This window comes from Berghia stephanieae, chromosome 10, assembly GCF_034508935.2.
Source record: "Berghia stephanieae isolate SIO BIC M18660-M18661 chromosome 10, UCSD_Bste_1.3, whole genome shotgun sequence".
Taxonomy (NCBI): Eukaryota; Metazoa; Mollusca; class Gastropoda; order Nudibranchia; family Aeolidiidae; genus Berghia; species Berghia stephanieae.
In genome coordinates, this window is record NC_088369.1 from 31,605,635 (window position 1) to 31,620,221 (window position 14,587).

A 14,587-nucleotide genomic window follows, 5' to 3' on the forward strand; every position below is an offset into this window, starting at 1 on the left:
TAAACTCTCACGAAGACAGCATCATATCTTGTCAAAAAGTCTTAAACCCGAGACTTCTATTCCTGTTATCGTTTGTCCTGACAAAGCTTTTCTGGATATTACGTGAAGTATTACCGATTTAATTGTTTTTATTGTTGGCTGAAGAAGGGTTTTGATTTCCAAACTTTCTGAGTTAAGTATTTTGTTATTATTTTCGTTCAATACTTAGTTCATTCCACAACTCAAAGCAGTGTGTTATTTACTTCAAAGTGGTCACAGGTTTAAACCATTGGGCAATTTGAGTGCCATCGTTATGTCAGGAGGAATAAGATGCTGGGCATTGAATTTAAAGCAACAAATATGAAACTTGGCATTCATTTTTATTCGTTATAGCAGAGAATAGATACAATTTTTTTACATTGAAAAAAATATAACAACCACAAAGAATTTAAAGCGTTTTAGTTATAAATTCCATTATAGAGGTCAGATTCATCCCGACATGATACCGTTTTGAGTCGGTGGGTCACATTTTATATCAACGTTTTCTGGACAAATGATTCAAAAGTGTTTTGTCAGAGTATGACAAAATACATTTCGTTTTTACAAAATGGTGAATTCTTCAAACTTAAAAAAAAAAAAAAACTATTTCATATCCATCGAGCCCCTCCCAGTATCTGTGATTGATACAATATCAATAATGGGTATGTATTCCTTTGGCATACTAACAATTCACGTGGGAATCTACAGAAAATAATAGATATAAAATTGAATAAAACAAACGGATTTCAGACTAATCAAGGTCATATTACAATTGAGTTTAACTCTAAGCCATCTCTAAGAATACAATTGTCTTATATTGTTTCAAGATTCACAGACTTAATGTGTTTGCCAGTGTGCGGACATGGACCATGTAATATTTGCTTCAATAAAATCCTCGCTGTAGCCTATCTTTACCAAACACGTACACAAAGCCCTTTTTTAAAAACCAGTTCACTGCCATACTCTCGCAAGACACGTATTAAAAATTTGGCCAGAAAGCTCGTCCTTCACAAATATCGTTCGATTTAAATGAGCTCGCGAGCTCCTAGGTTTGAGTGTAGATATTTGAAATTTTCAGACCACATTTTTAACCACTATACGTGTTGTTTTTTTTTCCAGACATGTCGAGTTTTGGAATTTTTGTCTCATTTTAATCGGCTGATATCGGCAGTAAATGTAAAACGTACAACGTTTTGTCATTGTGTGACAGAGAGTCGTCTTTATCCTTACTTATTTTAGACTAATCTTGGTATTTACTTACTTCTGGTCAAATAAAATACATCACGTGTGCCCAAATTTGCTTACCTTTATTAGATCTGGTAATTATAATTGATAATGATGATGATGATGATGATGATAATAATAATAATAATAATAATAATAATAATAATAATAATAATAATAATAATAATAATAATAATAATAATGATAATAATAATAATAATAATCTGGGTTTTACGTAATGCATCTATTTTTTAATTGTTTTTTTGTTGCTGGCTGAAGAAGGGTTTTGAGCCCGACACGTTCCATGTTTCCTATTTTGTGATTTTTTGAAGCTGTTATATTAAATTATTTTGCTTATTATTTATCAATTTGTAACAATATCTTTATGTAAGCCACCTACCGCACACTGATAAAATGTATTTATGACTGATCGTCTGAAAACGGTTTTATAACCGGATGGGCCCGAAGCTTTATATTGTATTTTAGGTTTAGCTAATCGACTCTTATTGTTCTTTAAAATACGTCATTAAACGGTAATGAATCTTCGTAATATTTTCCTGCATGAGCGGATTTTTTGGGGGTATATAGGAAATCAGGTCAACTGGAAGTAAGCCATGGTAAGAAATGACTGACAATTTTCATTACTTTTTCGATTTAAATGAGTAAATGATAAACAAAGAATTTTAGAGAGTTATATTCTTCTTCTTCTTCTAGATTGTCACAAAAAGGTTCCAGAACGGTAGTGATTTGTGTTTATATTTTTACACACACTTTTGGTTTGGTGATTCGAGCTGTGGACCTTGGACCTGACAGAATTGTATCAAAAAAAAGAGTTTAAATTTTATTTTCCGTTGAAAAGGACCTTTTAATGTGGGAAAATTGACATTTGTTAACAACACATTTGCTCATTTGTATGTTATTCAATGACATAGTTTACATATTGCATTTCCAAAATCTTTGGATCTCAACAAGCATTGCAGCACACACTAAAATGATCTAAAACGGGTTCTGGTTTCAAAATATACCTATTGCAAATTTAAGTCACAAAAACAAAACTGAATAAAAATTGACTGAAAATGATTTAGACTTCAATTTACTGCTCTTTTCCGCCGGACATTAATCATTTAAGATATAAAGCTGAAAACTTATATTGCGCTCCGAGACACCAGACAATGGATTAGCAAACCAATGTTGACCAATACCACCGTATTCTAAAAAAAAAAAACCCACTTGTTTAAATTGTTGGCAGAAAGCTCATCCATCAATTATTGATCCATTGAAATGACCCTCATCTTGTCCAAAACTAAAAAAAAGAGTAATTGGGAAAATGAAGGTCATTTGAATCGAACGATATTTGAAGGACGAGTTTTCTGGCCAAAATTTTAAATACGTGTTTGTTCCAGATTACGACAGAATACTAGAGAGCATGGCGTGACATTTTCAGACTATAACTTCGGGAAGCTCATCTTTTAAAAATCTTAAATTACTCGTCGAACGATCTTTAAAAATCAATCTTGCCAAAGTTACTTTCAGGAAAAAGTTCTTAGATCCTAAGTTCCATTAATCCTCTTCTATCTCTGTTGTAAGGAGGAAAACAAACGCTATTCAATAATCATGGCTTTCTTCGTTACAACAACTGTCATCAAATCTCATGAGTCACTTAAAAATGTGTCAGCAAGTTTGTTATTATCTTCAGAAAGAACGGTTAATAAATGCGACCAATCGTGTCAACACGGTATTATATCTGGTTAACCATGAAGCTTAGAATTCAGTTTTATATTTAATTTAAAGGACTTGGGTTAAAATAAATGCCATTACAAAGGCGAGTGAGTTTTGCTTTCTTTAACACAAAAAGCTCCAATTTCCTTATTGGACATGAAACTAAATTTTCGACTATCAGTTTATTTAGATATAATACCAGGCTGACAAGGTAGGTCACAATTAAAAGACACTGCGATCACGACGGAAACCCAAAACGATCGACCACCCTGATTACACGTCAGCTGATTTCTGGGTTTACGGTAGTAGGCCCAATACAATTCTACAATCAATCCGGTGGCACTCAGCAACACATGGTCAAATAGATGCTTAACTGCTCGTGTACTTTGGATAATCTTTGAAAAACCACCCCAATCCTCGAGCGATTCTGGGTTTTCGTCGTGATCACATTAACATCATTTGGACAACCAGCATTACGCTATGGTGATTTCAGCGTTATCAATCAAAATTTACTGTCACTGACACTTTATTTGTAAAAACTACTTATACTGTTAGGAGATCTCTTGTAAAAACTGCTAACTCCGTTGCTGTTTCCTGCCCATCTTTTGTAGAAACTCTGAATGTCGAATTGTGGATACGATCTTTTATAAAATCTGCTTAGATTACCCGAAAACCTTTTGTAGAAACTGCTGAGATTTGAAGGATATGATCTTTTATAAAAGCTGCTTAGACCATCCGGAGATCTTTTGTAGAAGCTCATTATATTTCCTGGAGATCTTTTGTAAAAGCTTGACAATTGTCCAGGACCATTTCTTTTGTAGAAAGAGGAGAGGCCATCATTGCCAAACGATCTTTTATAGAAGCTACTTGGGCCATCAAATGATTTCTTATATAAATCTAGAAGATTGTCATCAGTTGTGCTTAGAGTATCCCCAAGATTTTCCCTTTTGTAAAAGGCACTGACATTCCCGTATGACGCAAGACTTCGCTTCCGGCGGATGTGGGGTTTACTGTTTTGTTCATATGAAGGACCGTTTTCTGAATTCCTCTTATAGAAACGGGAGAGCCCAGATCCGTAATCCCGCTTTTTGTAGAAGGAGCTTAAGTTTGAGTTAAAACCACGTTTTTTATAGAAGGAACTTATTTGTCTTTTCATTTCGTCAACCTGGTCTCTTTTGTAAAACGAGCTTATTTTTGTCTTTCGTTTCTCCAGCAGATTGTCAAGTATTTCTTTCTCGTCCCCGTTGTTAAATGAAGAGTCTTTTTCGTCGAGGTCATGGTAATCTCGCTTGTAAAACGAACTTATTCCTCTAAAACTCCGTTTATCATTTGAAGCGTCATCTTCGTTTTCTAGACGCGACTGCGCTGGCTCTTGATCACTGGGGTCTCGTTTGTAAAAAGAACTGATTCCTGCAAGTCCTCGTTTGTAAAACGACGACAGGCTGCTGGGCATGCCACGTTTGTAGAAGGAACTAACTGGTTGAAAACCTCTTTTATAAAAAGATTGAAGATCTCTGAATGTTGAACGCTCATCAATGGCATGCGCGTTATCGGCCGATTTCTTGTAAAACGAGCTGAATGCAGAAGGCGATCTTTTGTAGAAGGATTGTAAGCCGCTTGGTGACCTTTTGTAGAAAGACTGTATATTCGATATCCCACGCTTGTAAAACGGTGCTCTTTTGTAGAAAGGGGCCCGTTTATAAAATGGTGCCCTTTTATAGAACGGTGCTCTTTTATAAAACGGCGCTCTTTTGTAGAACGACTGAATTCCATTTACTGCACGCTTGTAAAAAGGGGCTCTCTTGTAAAATGGAGCTCTTTTGTAGAATGGGGCTCTTTTGTAAAAAGAACTAATGCCGGAAACGCCTCTTTTGTAAAAGGATGATAGGCCATTGTCGAAGTCGCGTTTATAGAAGGAACTGACGGATCCTGGTTGGAAACTTCTTTTAGGAGAGTTCTCGTCCGATCGCTTGTAAAATGGTGCACGTTTGTAAAAAGCTAGAAGATTAGACATTCCCCGTTTGCCGATCTGAGATTCTAAGAGTTTGAATTCGTCGATAGTTAAAGGGACATAATCAATTGTAATATCATTGTCCAAGTCGCTAGGTGGAGTTGTCTCTCCTGTTTCTGAGAGTTGACCGTTTTCCTTGTCTTTCGGATCACCGCTTTTCCTTTTGTAGAATGCGCTGATACCTGTGCTTCGTTTGCTAATTCTGCTGTTTCTGTATTGTAATTGTTTGTCATCACTATCATCATTATCATCGACATCAGCTGTGGATTCCTCTTCATTGTCAACTTGTTCATCTGGTCGGAGTAAAGAGTAGAACTTGTTAAAATAATACAATCAAGTTCTTAGTGCTGCTACTTTTTTTTCTTTAGCTAATTGATACGGTTTCTCATAGCTAATTGTTATTGCTATCAATTGAGACAACTTCGTAAGTTATTAGGAATTTATAAAACTAATTTAGATTCATGTGTCTCAATATCCAGCACTCTTTGTGTCCAAAAAGTTGGATTTTTTTTTTTTTTTTTTTTTTTTGGTTTTTAAGGGTTTTTACGGCGCTTGCGACACAATTAGGCTATTTCAGCGCCAGCGAAAAGGAAAAACACGGGATAGTAAAATGGTTCAAATAGGAAACAGATGTAGATTCCAAGTGCACACTATCAGTGTTCTTAATTTGAAATCACCTAAAAGCCTCATCCAGAAGCAGGCGCTTGATCCCAGTATGAGGAATACACTCAGATGTTTACAAACCATTATATATTAAAATTTAAAAAATGTAACACACTACATAACAGATAGATGATTTACAAGGTAAAACTATCATCTCCCAAAACTATAGCTATACATTTGACTGTTTTCCTCTCAGTCAAGGACTCTGGCTAGAGCTATGACAAAACTAAGTAATCCCATTCTCAGACAAAGACGGAAAGCAACTCGAAAAACAGACAAACTGGGGATAGAAGACACAACAAGTGACCTGTTGCTTCATAAAAGTATTATATCGATTTAAACCAGATGCAAAAAAAAAAAAAAAAAATTGATGTGAATTTGGAAAGACCAGAAAAAAGTGAAACTCTAAATTGTTTCAATATAACTATATTCGTACTTCTCAATAAAATATAAAAACGTAACCCAAGTCTCAAAGTTTTGACAATGGATTCCATTTTTAGAATTTAAAACTGCACCGACATTATACCGGTTTGCGGTGATGGGTCACGTTTTACATGGCAACAACTATGACGACTACCATCACAGTCTTGACAAAACTGAAATTCAATCCGTGAATACCAAATTAGAAGAAGAAAAAAAATCATTCTGAAATTCATGTATAGCAAGTACGTAGCTTATATGTCAGATGAGCATATTAAAAGTTAAAACTATATTAGGCCCGTGACTCTGAAAAAAAATACATATTTAAATTTAGATGATTTTGGCCAGAAAGCTCGTATTTCAAATATCGATCGATTAAAACGAACCTCATTTTGGCAAAGTTTGGAACAGCCTGCCCAAGGACATTGGATTTTTAGATTCCAAATATTCGTTTTTTTTTTAATTTATAAACGTACCTTTCTAATACATATTATAAGATATGATCATAAGAAATCAAGAAATGTTGACTGGTGGATAGCAGTAGTCCTTCAGAGTCCATAGGCCCATGGAGACGGAGTTTATCCCGGCTGCTATCGTTTGAAACGGACAATAACAAATGTTTGCTATCCTTTTGATAGGGCCCTAAATTATAACAATGTGCTTTCCGCCAGATCAGCTACACAATCAATGCTTGGTGGACAGGGGGTCAGAAAAAAAAATCTCAACTGCAGACGGGGTCGATCTCATGTGAAGCGAGTGATTACTGATTGCCAACTGGGCAATGGTGGAGGGTACTAGTAATAAATCAATGGCTCACAGAGCTGTAATGAGCTCATTTTATGCTGTTTAATCACAGCTTCTTATCTCAGATCAAAGTTGAATAATGAATAAGGTAAGTCTCCATTTGGAGGAGAAACATCTCAAAAAGAAACTGAAAAAATCCTTAGGCTAAGAATCTCACAACATTGGCAACCGGAAGTATAACGGACCAACACACAAAAATATGTTTAACTAAACGTTTATAGTCTGGTTAATTACAGTTTAATGAGAATTACTCATAAACGCGGATGGCATAAAAGAACAATAACAAAGACCCGAGTGACGTCAGCTTCATTCTATTTATCGTCTGTTCTCACCGTCGCAATAAATCAAAATAAGTCGTTCCCTTGTATCCAGGTTTCTAATCACTTCCATTCGGTTGTCCAGGAGATGCTTTCCGTTGTGACACAAACATAGAACCTGTTGAAGATAGAAGAAAAGGAAATCAATGAAATCATTCACAGATCTTTAAAAATGGTCTTCGTTTTCCCATGCGCTGCATCACAATATGATGAAAAGAGACGAATAGAATTGTTCATTTTATTGATTTGCAACATGAAAATTTTAATACCATTCATATTATATACAAGTATGTATTGTGGAAATCAATTAATTTTTCATTTCCGATACTTGATCCCTCCCCCCCCCCCCTCCCCCCCCCCCCCCCCCCCCCCCCCCTCCCCTCCCTATTCCCATATCTCAGGCCATCTCCACTACACGAATTAACAAACAAACACACACACACACACAAACACACACACACACACACACATATATATATATATATATATATATATATACATATATATTTGTGAGTGTGTGCGTGCTTGTATGTGTGCGTGTATGTGTTTAGATAATGTATAAATTAAGGCGTTGACACATGAAAATGGTAATATTTCAATGAAAATGTAATGTTACTTATTGTCTGAAATCGTCTGTATTAATTTTAAAAGATAAAGTCTTTGTCTATATTTTTTTTCGGAGTTCATATAGATGTGTCTCGTTTACTTATCCCTTTGTTTTTTTGTCATTAAAATGTTTTAATACTTACCTGCATGTCATGGTTTCTTAGCGTGACGTCATCCACTAACGAGACATTAGTCACAAAGACAATTTGATCGGTCCGACATATTGGGATCTGGTTGGTGTTGCGGCACACGCCGTACCTGGTAAGAATATACAGAGTGGCACTCATGTTATTAATGTTTAAAAGCAAACTATGATATTTCCTTATAGCCCATGATAAAAATTTGCCAAAGAGCACAGAAATATTGGCAAATCGCAAAATCATAAAACAATTTTAAAGAAATTGACATAGGAGTTTCTTGCAAACCTCTTAAAATAAGGATAATTCTGTTATTCGTTTATTCAAATGATTATTATAAAATCTGTTAGGGCACGAAGATGGTACCCATAATGATAGGTCATTTAACGTTTGGAATCGCCACCTGGCCGCCCTGTCGCCACTTTCATTTGCGCGCACCCAGAGACTTAATTACGGATCGATTTTGATCGGTGATGGCTAAACAAGATTCGACTCGATATATATGATAATTTCCACAATACAGAAGTATAATACTTAAAATGGATGAGTGCCTGTTCCATATAGCCTATAATATTTCTCCGTAAATGTTGAGGGTTCTTCACTAGATTGATTAACTAGAAAAAAAAAAAACAAACTATACGATACTCTTGGGTTCTTTTTAGAGAATAGCAAGTGAAAACTTCACCACTATCCATTTCACCATTTAGAAGCTCCCGCTCTATGTATCTGGTGACTTTTAAAACAGTATTAGAAATCCACTATGAACATGATACCATAGTATAGATAAGATAGCGATCCTGAAAGGAAATTATCATAATGTTACACACCATTCATCATTATATTAGCACAGATTTATATATTGTCATGAACTAATTGATGAAAATACGAAGTTAATATTAAAAATAATAAAGAACGAATGAAACAGAAAGATCAAATTATATTGTGACGTATGATGATTATGTCTCTAGAGTGCGTTAATACGTCATATCCGGGCTGACATGACAGGATGGCCTTACTATTAATATCTGATTTAAATCTATTGGCTGAAACTGTTTGAAATCTTAAACCTAATTAAATAATTGCATTTAGATGCAAGATTCTCTTAAATAATATAACTTAGATAGCGTGCGGCTCTTTGGTCTATTGGTATGACAATCGCATTCGGACAGGAAGGTCCAGGGGTCGAGTCCCGCTGTGAGCAGCGCATAGTTGAGTAATTGGAAAAGGTTCTCTACTCACATACTTCTCTCATCGTACTCAGGTGTAAAATGAGTACCTGGCCGTTAACAACTTTGTCTCTGTTGAGAAAAAAATGTAATATCGCCTAACAAGCGTCATGCCTTGTCCTACATTTAAGCGTTACTATTAGCAGGGGACCCCTTCTAAAGCGCTTTGAGCACATTTAGTGGATATTGAGCTATATAAATGCTCACGTTTTTTGGGATTTTTTTTAATGAGAAAAGGAATAATCCCATCAGCCTATCTGTGATGGTAAATACAAGTGAAGGGAATGGAAGGCATCCTAAATTCTGACATGAAAAAGGACTAAGGTTACAAATGTCAGAACGGAAGGAAGTGAAACGCAGCAAAGGTCAAAACGTGCCAGGGTTCTTTGCAAGGAAGTGTATTATCAAGTTAACATAAAATTTCCTTTTGGCTTTCACTATCAAAGAGCTACTTCAAGCGAAATACAATAGCCCTGCTATTTCTATTTTGAGATAGTATATAAAACTATTTTTATGATCAAGCTTGCGTTAACCTCTCATCCCGTTATGTTATTCAAAGTTCAAATCATTTTTAGAAAATGCGATCAATTGTGTCAATGGATGAACTCTTTGGTTGCCAGACTGACTTTGTCAACCCAACACTTCTCCAATCAAAAACGACACACATTAATGTAATGTATCGAATTGCAAACCCTTTGTTGTTGTTGTTGTTGTTGTTGTTGTTGTGTGAGTGGGTATTGTGGGTGTGGGTCTGTGTGTGTGAATTAGAGAGAGAGAGAGAGAGAGAGAGAGAGAGAGAGAGACTGAGATAGAGAGATGGATAGATAGGTAGATATATAGATGGAGAGAAGAAGAAGAAGAAGAAGAAGAAGAAGAAGAAGAAGAAGAAGAAGAAGAAGAAGAAGAAGAAGAAGAAGAAGAAGAAGAACGAAGAAGAAGAAGAAGAAGAAGAAGAAGAAGAAGAAGAAGAAGAAGAAGAAGAAAAGAAGAAGAAGAAGAAGAAGAAGAAGAAGAAGAAGAAGAAGAAGAAGAAGAAGAAGAAGAAGAAGAAGAAGAAGAAGAAGAAGAAGAAGAAGAAGAAGAAGAAGAAGAAGAAGAAGAAGAAGAAGAAGTAATACATACTTAAGTACAAAGGTAAAAATAATATATTGAAATAAGAATGAGAGAAAAAAAACCAGTGGACCTTTTACCCAAGTTAGGATATGCCAGTGCATGTATAGAACTCGTGACGTAGGTGTCGAAAGTAGGGCCACCATCAGAAAAAAAAATTATACACCTCAAAAAATGCAAAATTGCGAGCGTAAAGGGAAAGGTAGAACGTATTAATTTTAAATTATATTAAAGAAAAATCATTTATCTAATTGATGGTACAAACCACAAGTCGATATCTTGAAAACAAAACGAGCGCAAGGTTTTAACTCACTCGATCCTAGAGATTTCTGCTACTTTTCAAAATTGGAAAAAATGTATTAAAAATGGGCATGTTCATAGATAGTTTTATTCAACTACCATAAACATGTAAAAACTAAAAACATTACCTTTGATACTACGTCTCAGAAAAATGTAATAAATAGACATGGGGTAAAAGTAAGCCGGGTGAACTACGGATATAGTCGGAGAGAGAGAGAGAGAGAGAGAGAGAGAGAGAGAGAGAGAGAGAGAGAGAGAGAGAGATGGGGGGGGGAGACTACAAAATGGTTTTCCGAAAGAGAAGAATAACGGTCATTTTTATATAACGCAATATCCACTAAATGTTCTCGGAAAGCTTATAAAGAATCCCAAACCAACAGCACTTCTGAACATGTGGAATGAGACAAGACACTTATTAGAAAAAAATGATAATTTCTATGTGACTGTAAAAACTTTGTAACCGGCTAATGCTCATTTTACATCTGAGTATGGTAAGAAAATGTGAGTGAGAGCCATCTCCAAAGACTAAAAGAGAGAAAAGTTTTAGTTACGCCATCCACAACAGGTCTCGAACTCTTGACCTGCTGTCATAAACCGAGTGTCTTATCATTAATTAAACTTTCAGGCCTCATAAATCGAGTTGCATCGCAGTTACTGCTTGCTTGGTAAAATGATAAAAATGAAGCTATTTTAGCGAGGTCAGTGACGGAATGGTTTATATGTTCGAGAAAGTAGCTGAGTAAAGCAAAGTGACTATAATAATATACCTTTTCTTATTCGACATAGGTGTAAATGAGTACCAAAACTATCGGCAGAGACAGATATTTGAAGAGTGAGTGTTATTTTAGCTTAATAATGAGCAATTGAATATGGTATTTGTTAACAGCACGCCTTTCCCCGTTTGACAACAGGTCTGGGTGCCTAAATAAAAGAGATCGTCAATTACGGTATAGTACTTGGAGATTTAACCAGTAGATTTTCGACCAATCAAAAGATGGAATTTGCGACACACTTTCACACGTGCTCGGACAAATATATTTCGTCGCTTCTAAACAATAATGTGAATGAAATCAACCTCTCTCTGATCGTTGTTATTGTTTTTATACCAACAGATGAGTGACTAGCTAGTCATCACCCGTTTTCTGTTTTGGTTCTATTGATCAAGCACTAGAACAGTAGGTATTTAGTATTTAACTTAAACACATATCATCGATAGTAAAACCTGTGTAATTCGCTATGTTTTTCAATCACTGCCATTGTTTATATTATAACGACTGTCCGAGAGGCGTGGTTATCTAGGTGTCTATTAATTTCAACCTACCATTCGTTGTCCCCGATCCGAACAGCGTTGTTATCCTCTGGTTTTAGTCCACACTGAACATTGTTCTTGCACGCACACACTGGGGTCATTCCCGTTTGACTTTGAGGTCGGACGAACGAACACACACTGTTCGTTGACTGACATACTGGGAGGTCCTGTTGGAAATTTTGGGAAACAAAGGTATACGTGTTAATTAACCAGTAGATTTTTTGACCAATAAAAAAAAAGAAATTTGTGACACATCCTCACACGTGCTCGGACAAACATAGTTGGTTGTTTATAAACAGTAACGTGAATGAAATCGACATCTCTCTCTGATCATTGTCATTGTTTTTATACTGCCACATGGGTAGCTAGTTATCACACAATTTTCTCGATTATATTATGAACGTTTAAGTTTACACATAGTTTTCGGTGTTAGTTCTATTGATCAAGCGGCAGAACAGTGGGTATTTTACTTAAACACAAACGATCGATAGTAAAACCTGTGCAGTTTGCTGTGTCCACCAATCACTGCCATTATTTACATTATGACGATTGTCCGAGACGCGTGGTTATCTAACTGACTGTCTATTACTATTCAATGAAATAAAATCATAGCCAACTTCAAAACATGCCTGCCAACCATGTCCGGTGGCCCTTTAGTTTTTGAGCTTTAATCACACTTTTTTAACGCAGGGAATGAAATTGACGCGACTCAGCTTCTGTTATTTTTTTTAGACAGACATTTTAATTATAAGTTCTCACTAACTTATAGATAGTATGGACTTGGCTAAGAAGCTCACAACATTGCCATCTGAAAGTAAAACGGACCAACACACAAAACTGTGTGTAACAATGAACGTTTATAGTCAGGTTAATACGGTTTAGTGAGACTTACTAAAAAACGCGGATGGCAAAAAAAAAAAACAATAACAAAGACATGAGTGACGTCAAATTCGAACTATCTATACCAATCAGACGAGAAACGTTCAAGGTAACACATAGTTTCGGGTGTTGGTGTATTATTTCAAATGGCGGATGCTCAAAATATTTTACCTAAACGCATAGCATCAATTATATAATGTCTCTCAGTACGTGGACATTGTATAAGGCAATGCAATGTTTACTCATTTGTGGCAAGATATATGATGATATGAAAGGTCGTTGGTATTGGTTGGCAAGCATGTCGGAAGGAATCGCATAAAGTTCATTTTGTATTCATGACATTTACTTTCGCACTTATCCAATTTATTCATCTCGCCCAATGGCTTCGATTGCACGAGAATCGCCAGTGGATGAAAATCATATTAATAAAAGGTCATTTTCAAAACATTTCGACACACACAAAAATCAATAACCAGTGATTCAAAGAATTAAAGAAATTAAATGATTTGGCCTCATCAGTTTCTCTGAATTTGAAAATGACAAATGACCACCCCTCTGCACCCCCCCCCCCCACCCAACAACAACAGTAACAACAAAAAATCCCAGAGATTCACCCCAAAGAAGTAGCAGAGGAAGGATCTCAACATGACTAATAGATAAGTGTAATACTTTGTACGGCACTGTTAACAATACTTTGATAAGCTTTTTCAGCTCTTTTTTGTTTTGGTGCGTTGTACTTCTTTGCAGATCTGATAACCCAACTTATAATGGGCTCATTGTTGTCATGAAAATACTCTCATACCAACACACAAAATTGTCCATTACAAGCCCACAATTGCGTTAATTTTTAATCAGACCTGCAAATATGTGCACGTCGTTTTGTTGACTTGCCCTCGGGTTTTTGGATTATTAAAACTGAGAAATTAAGTGTTGAAAACTAAATCTTTTAGTTAATTCTTTTTTTTTTTTTTTCAATTATCTTCATATTAACTCACTCAACCCTAACACCAACTATATCCGTAGTTTACCCGGGTTTCTTTTACCCCATGACTATTTATTACATTTTTCTGAAACTACGAGTAATTATAGGCGTAGTATCAAAGCTAATGCTATTTTCTAGTTTCTGCGTGCTAATGATAGTTGAACAAAACTATATATGTACTACATGCTCATTTAAAATAAATTTTTCCAATTTTGAAAAGTAGCAAAAATCTCAAGGATTGAGTGAGATTTTTGTTAATGTATTATTTGAGACGAAAATTTGAAAGAAAATGTTCTTTTTCAGTTTGAAGAGTTAACTTTATCCAGCGAAGAACATACTTGACCATGATTCTTATCATATTATTTTAGTGTTAATTATTTTCTTCCGAATCTACTTAAACCTGTTACGAGCGAAATGGGATGAAAAGGAAATCATTTGATGACCTTTAAGGTGACATGACATTCAAGGGCATAGAATGGAAACTTTAGTATCAAGACGGTTTACGCGTTTTGCTTGGAATGTGCCCTTTAGTTTTTGGTGTCCGTACCGAGTTGAAAGGTGTCTCATCCCGTAAGAAGGCAACGCAATGATTAGTGTGGTCATTGCACGGAAGGTTGAAGATGATTGCAAAACGTAGGCCTCGACATTGTCCGTGATAAAAAAAAAACCCAACCTACTCACATTACTCTTCGCCTCGACTTTAATGTGAGCATCTGGCTATATTGGTTTTGTGGTATGATACTCGCCTTCGGATCGGAAGTCCTAAGTTCGAGTCCTGCTCCCAGCGGGGCATAGTTGAGTCATTCCAAAAGTTTTTTTTACTCATATTCTCTCACCGTACGCATGTGTAAAAGGAATACCT

At 35.7% G+C, this 14,587-nt stretch overlaps 1 protein-coding gene across 2 annotated transcripts in view; it reads right to left on the reverse strand.

The window, feature by feature from the left end:
* Window positions 1–1,610: 1,610 nt before the first annotated feature.
* Window positions 1,611–14,587, reverse strand: part of LOC144980973 (uncharacterized) — a 133,066-nt gene continuing 120,089 nt past the window's right edge. For both annotated transcript variants that reach the window (XM_078929000.1, XM_078929001.1), the window contains exons 3-6: window positions 11,877–12,031; window positions 7,926–8,040; window positions 7,192–7,294; window positions 1,611–5,265 (exon numbers count right to left, since the gene is read on the reverse strand). In XM_078929000.1, coding sequence (XP_078785126.1) covers window positions 3,488–5,265; window positions 7,192–7,294; window positions 7,926–8,040; window positions 11,877–12,031 — 2,151 coding nt within the window. In that variant the 3' untranslated portion in view covers window positions 1,611–3,487. The remainder of the gene's footprint in view (window positions 5,266–7,191; window positions 7,295–7,925; window positions 8,041–11,876; window positions 12,032–14,587) is intronic.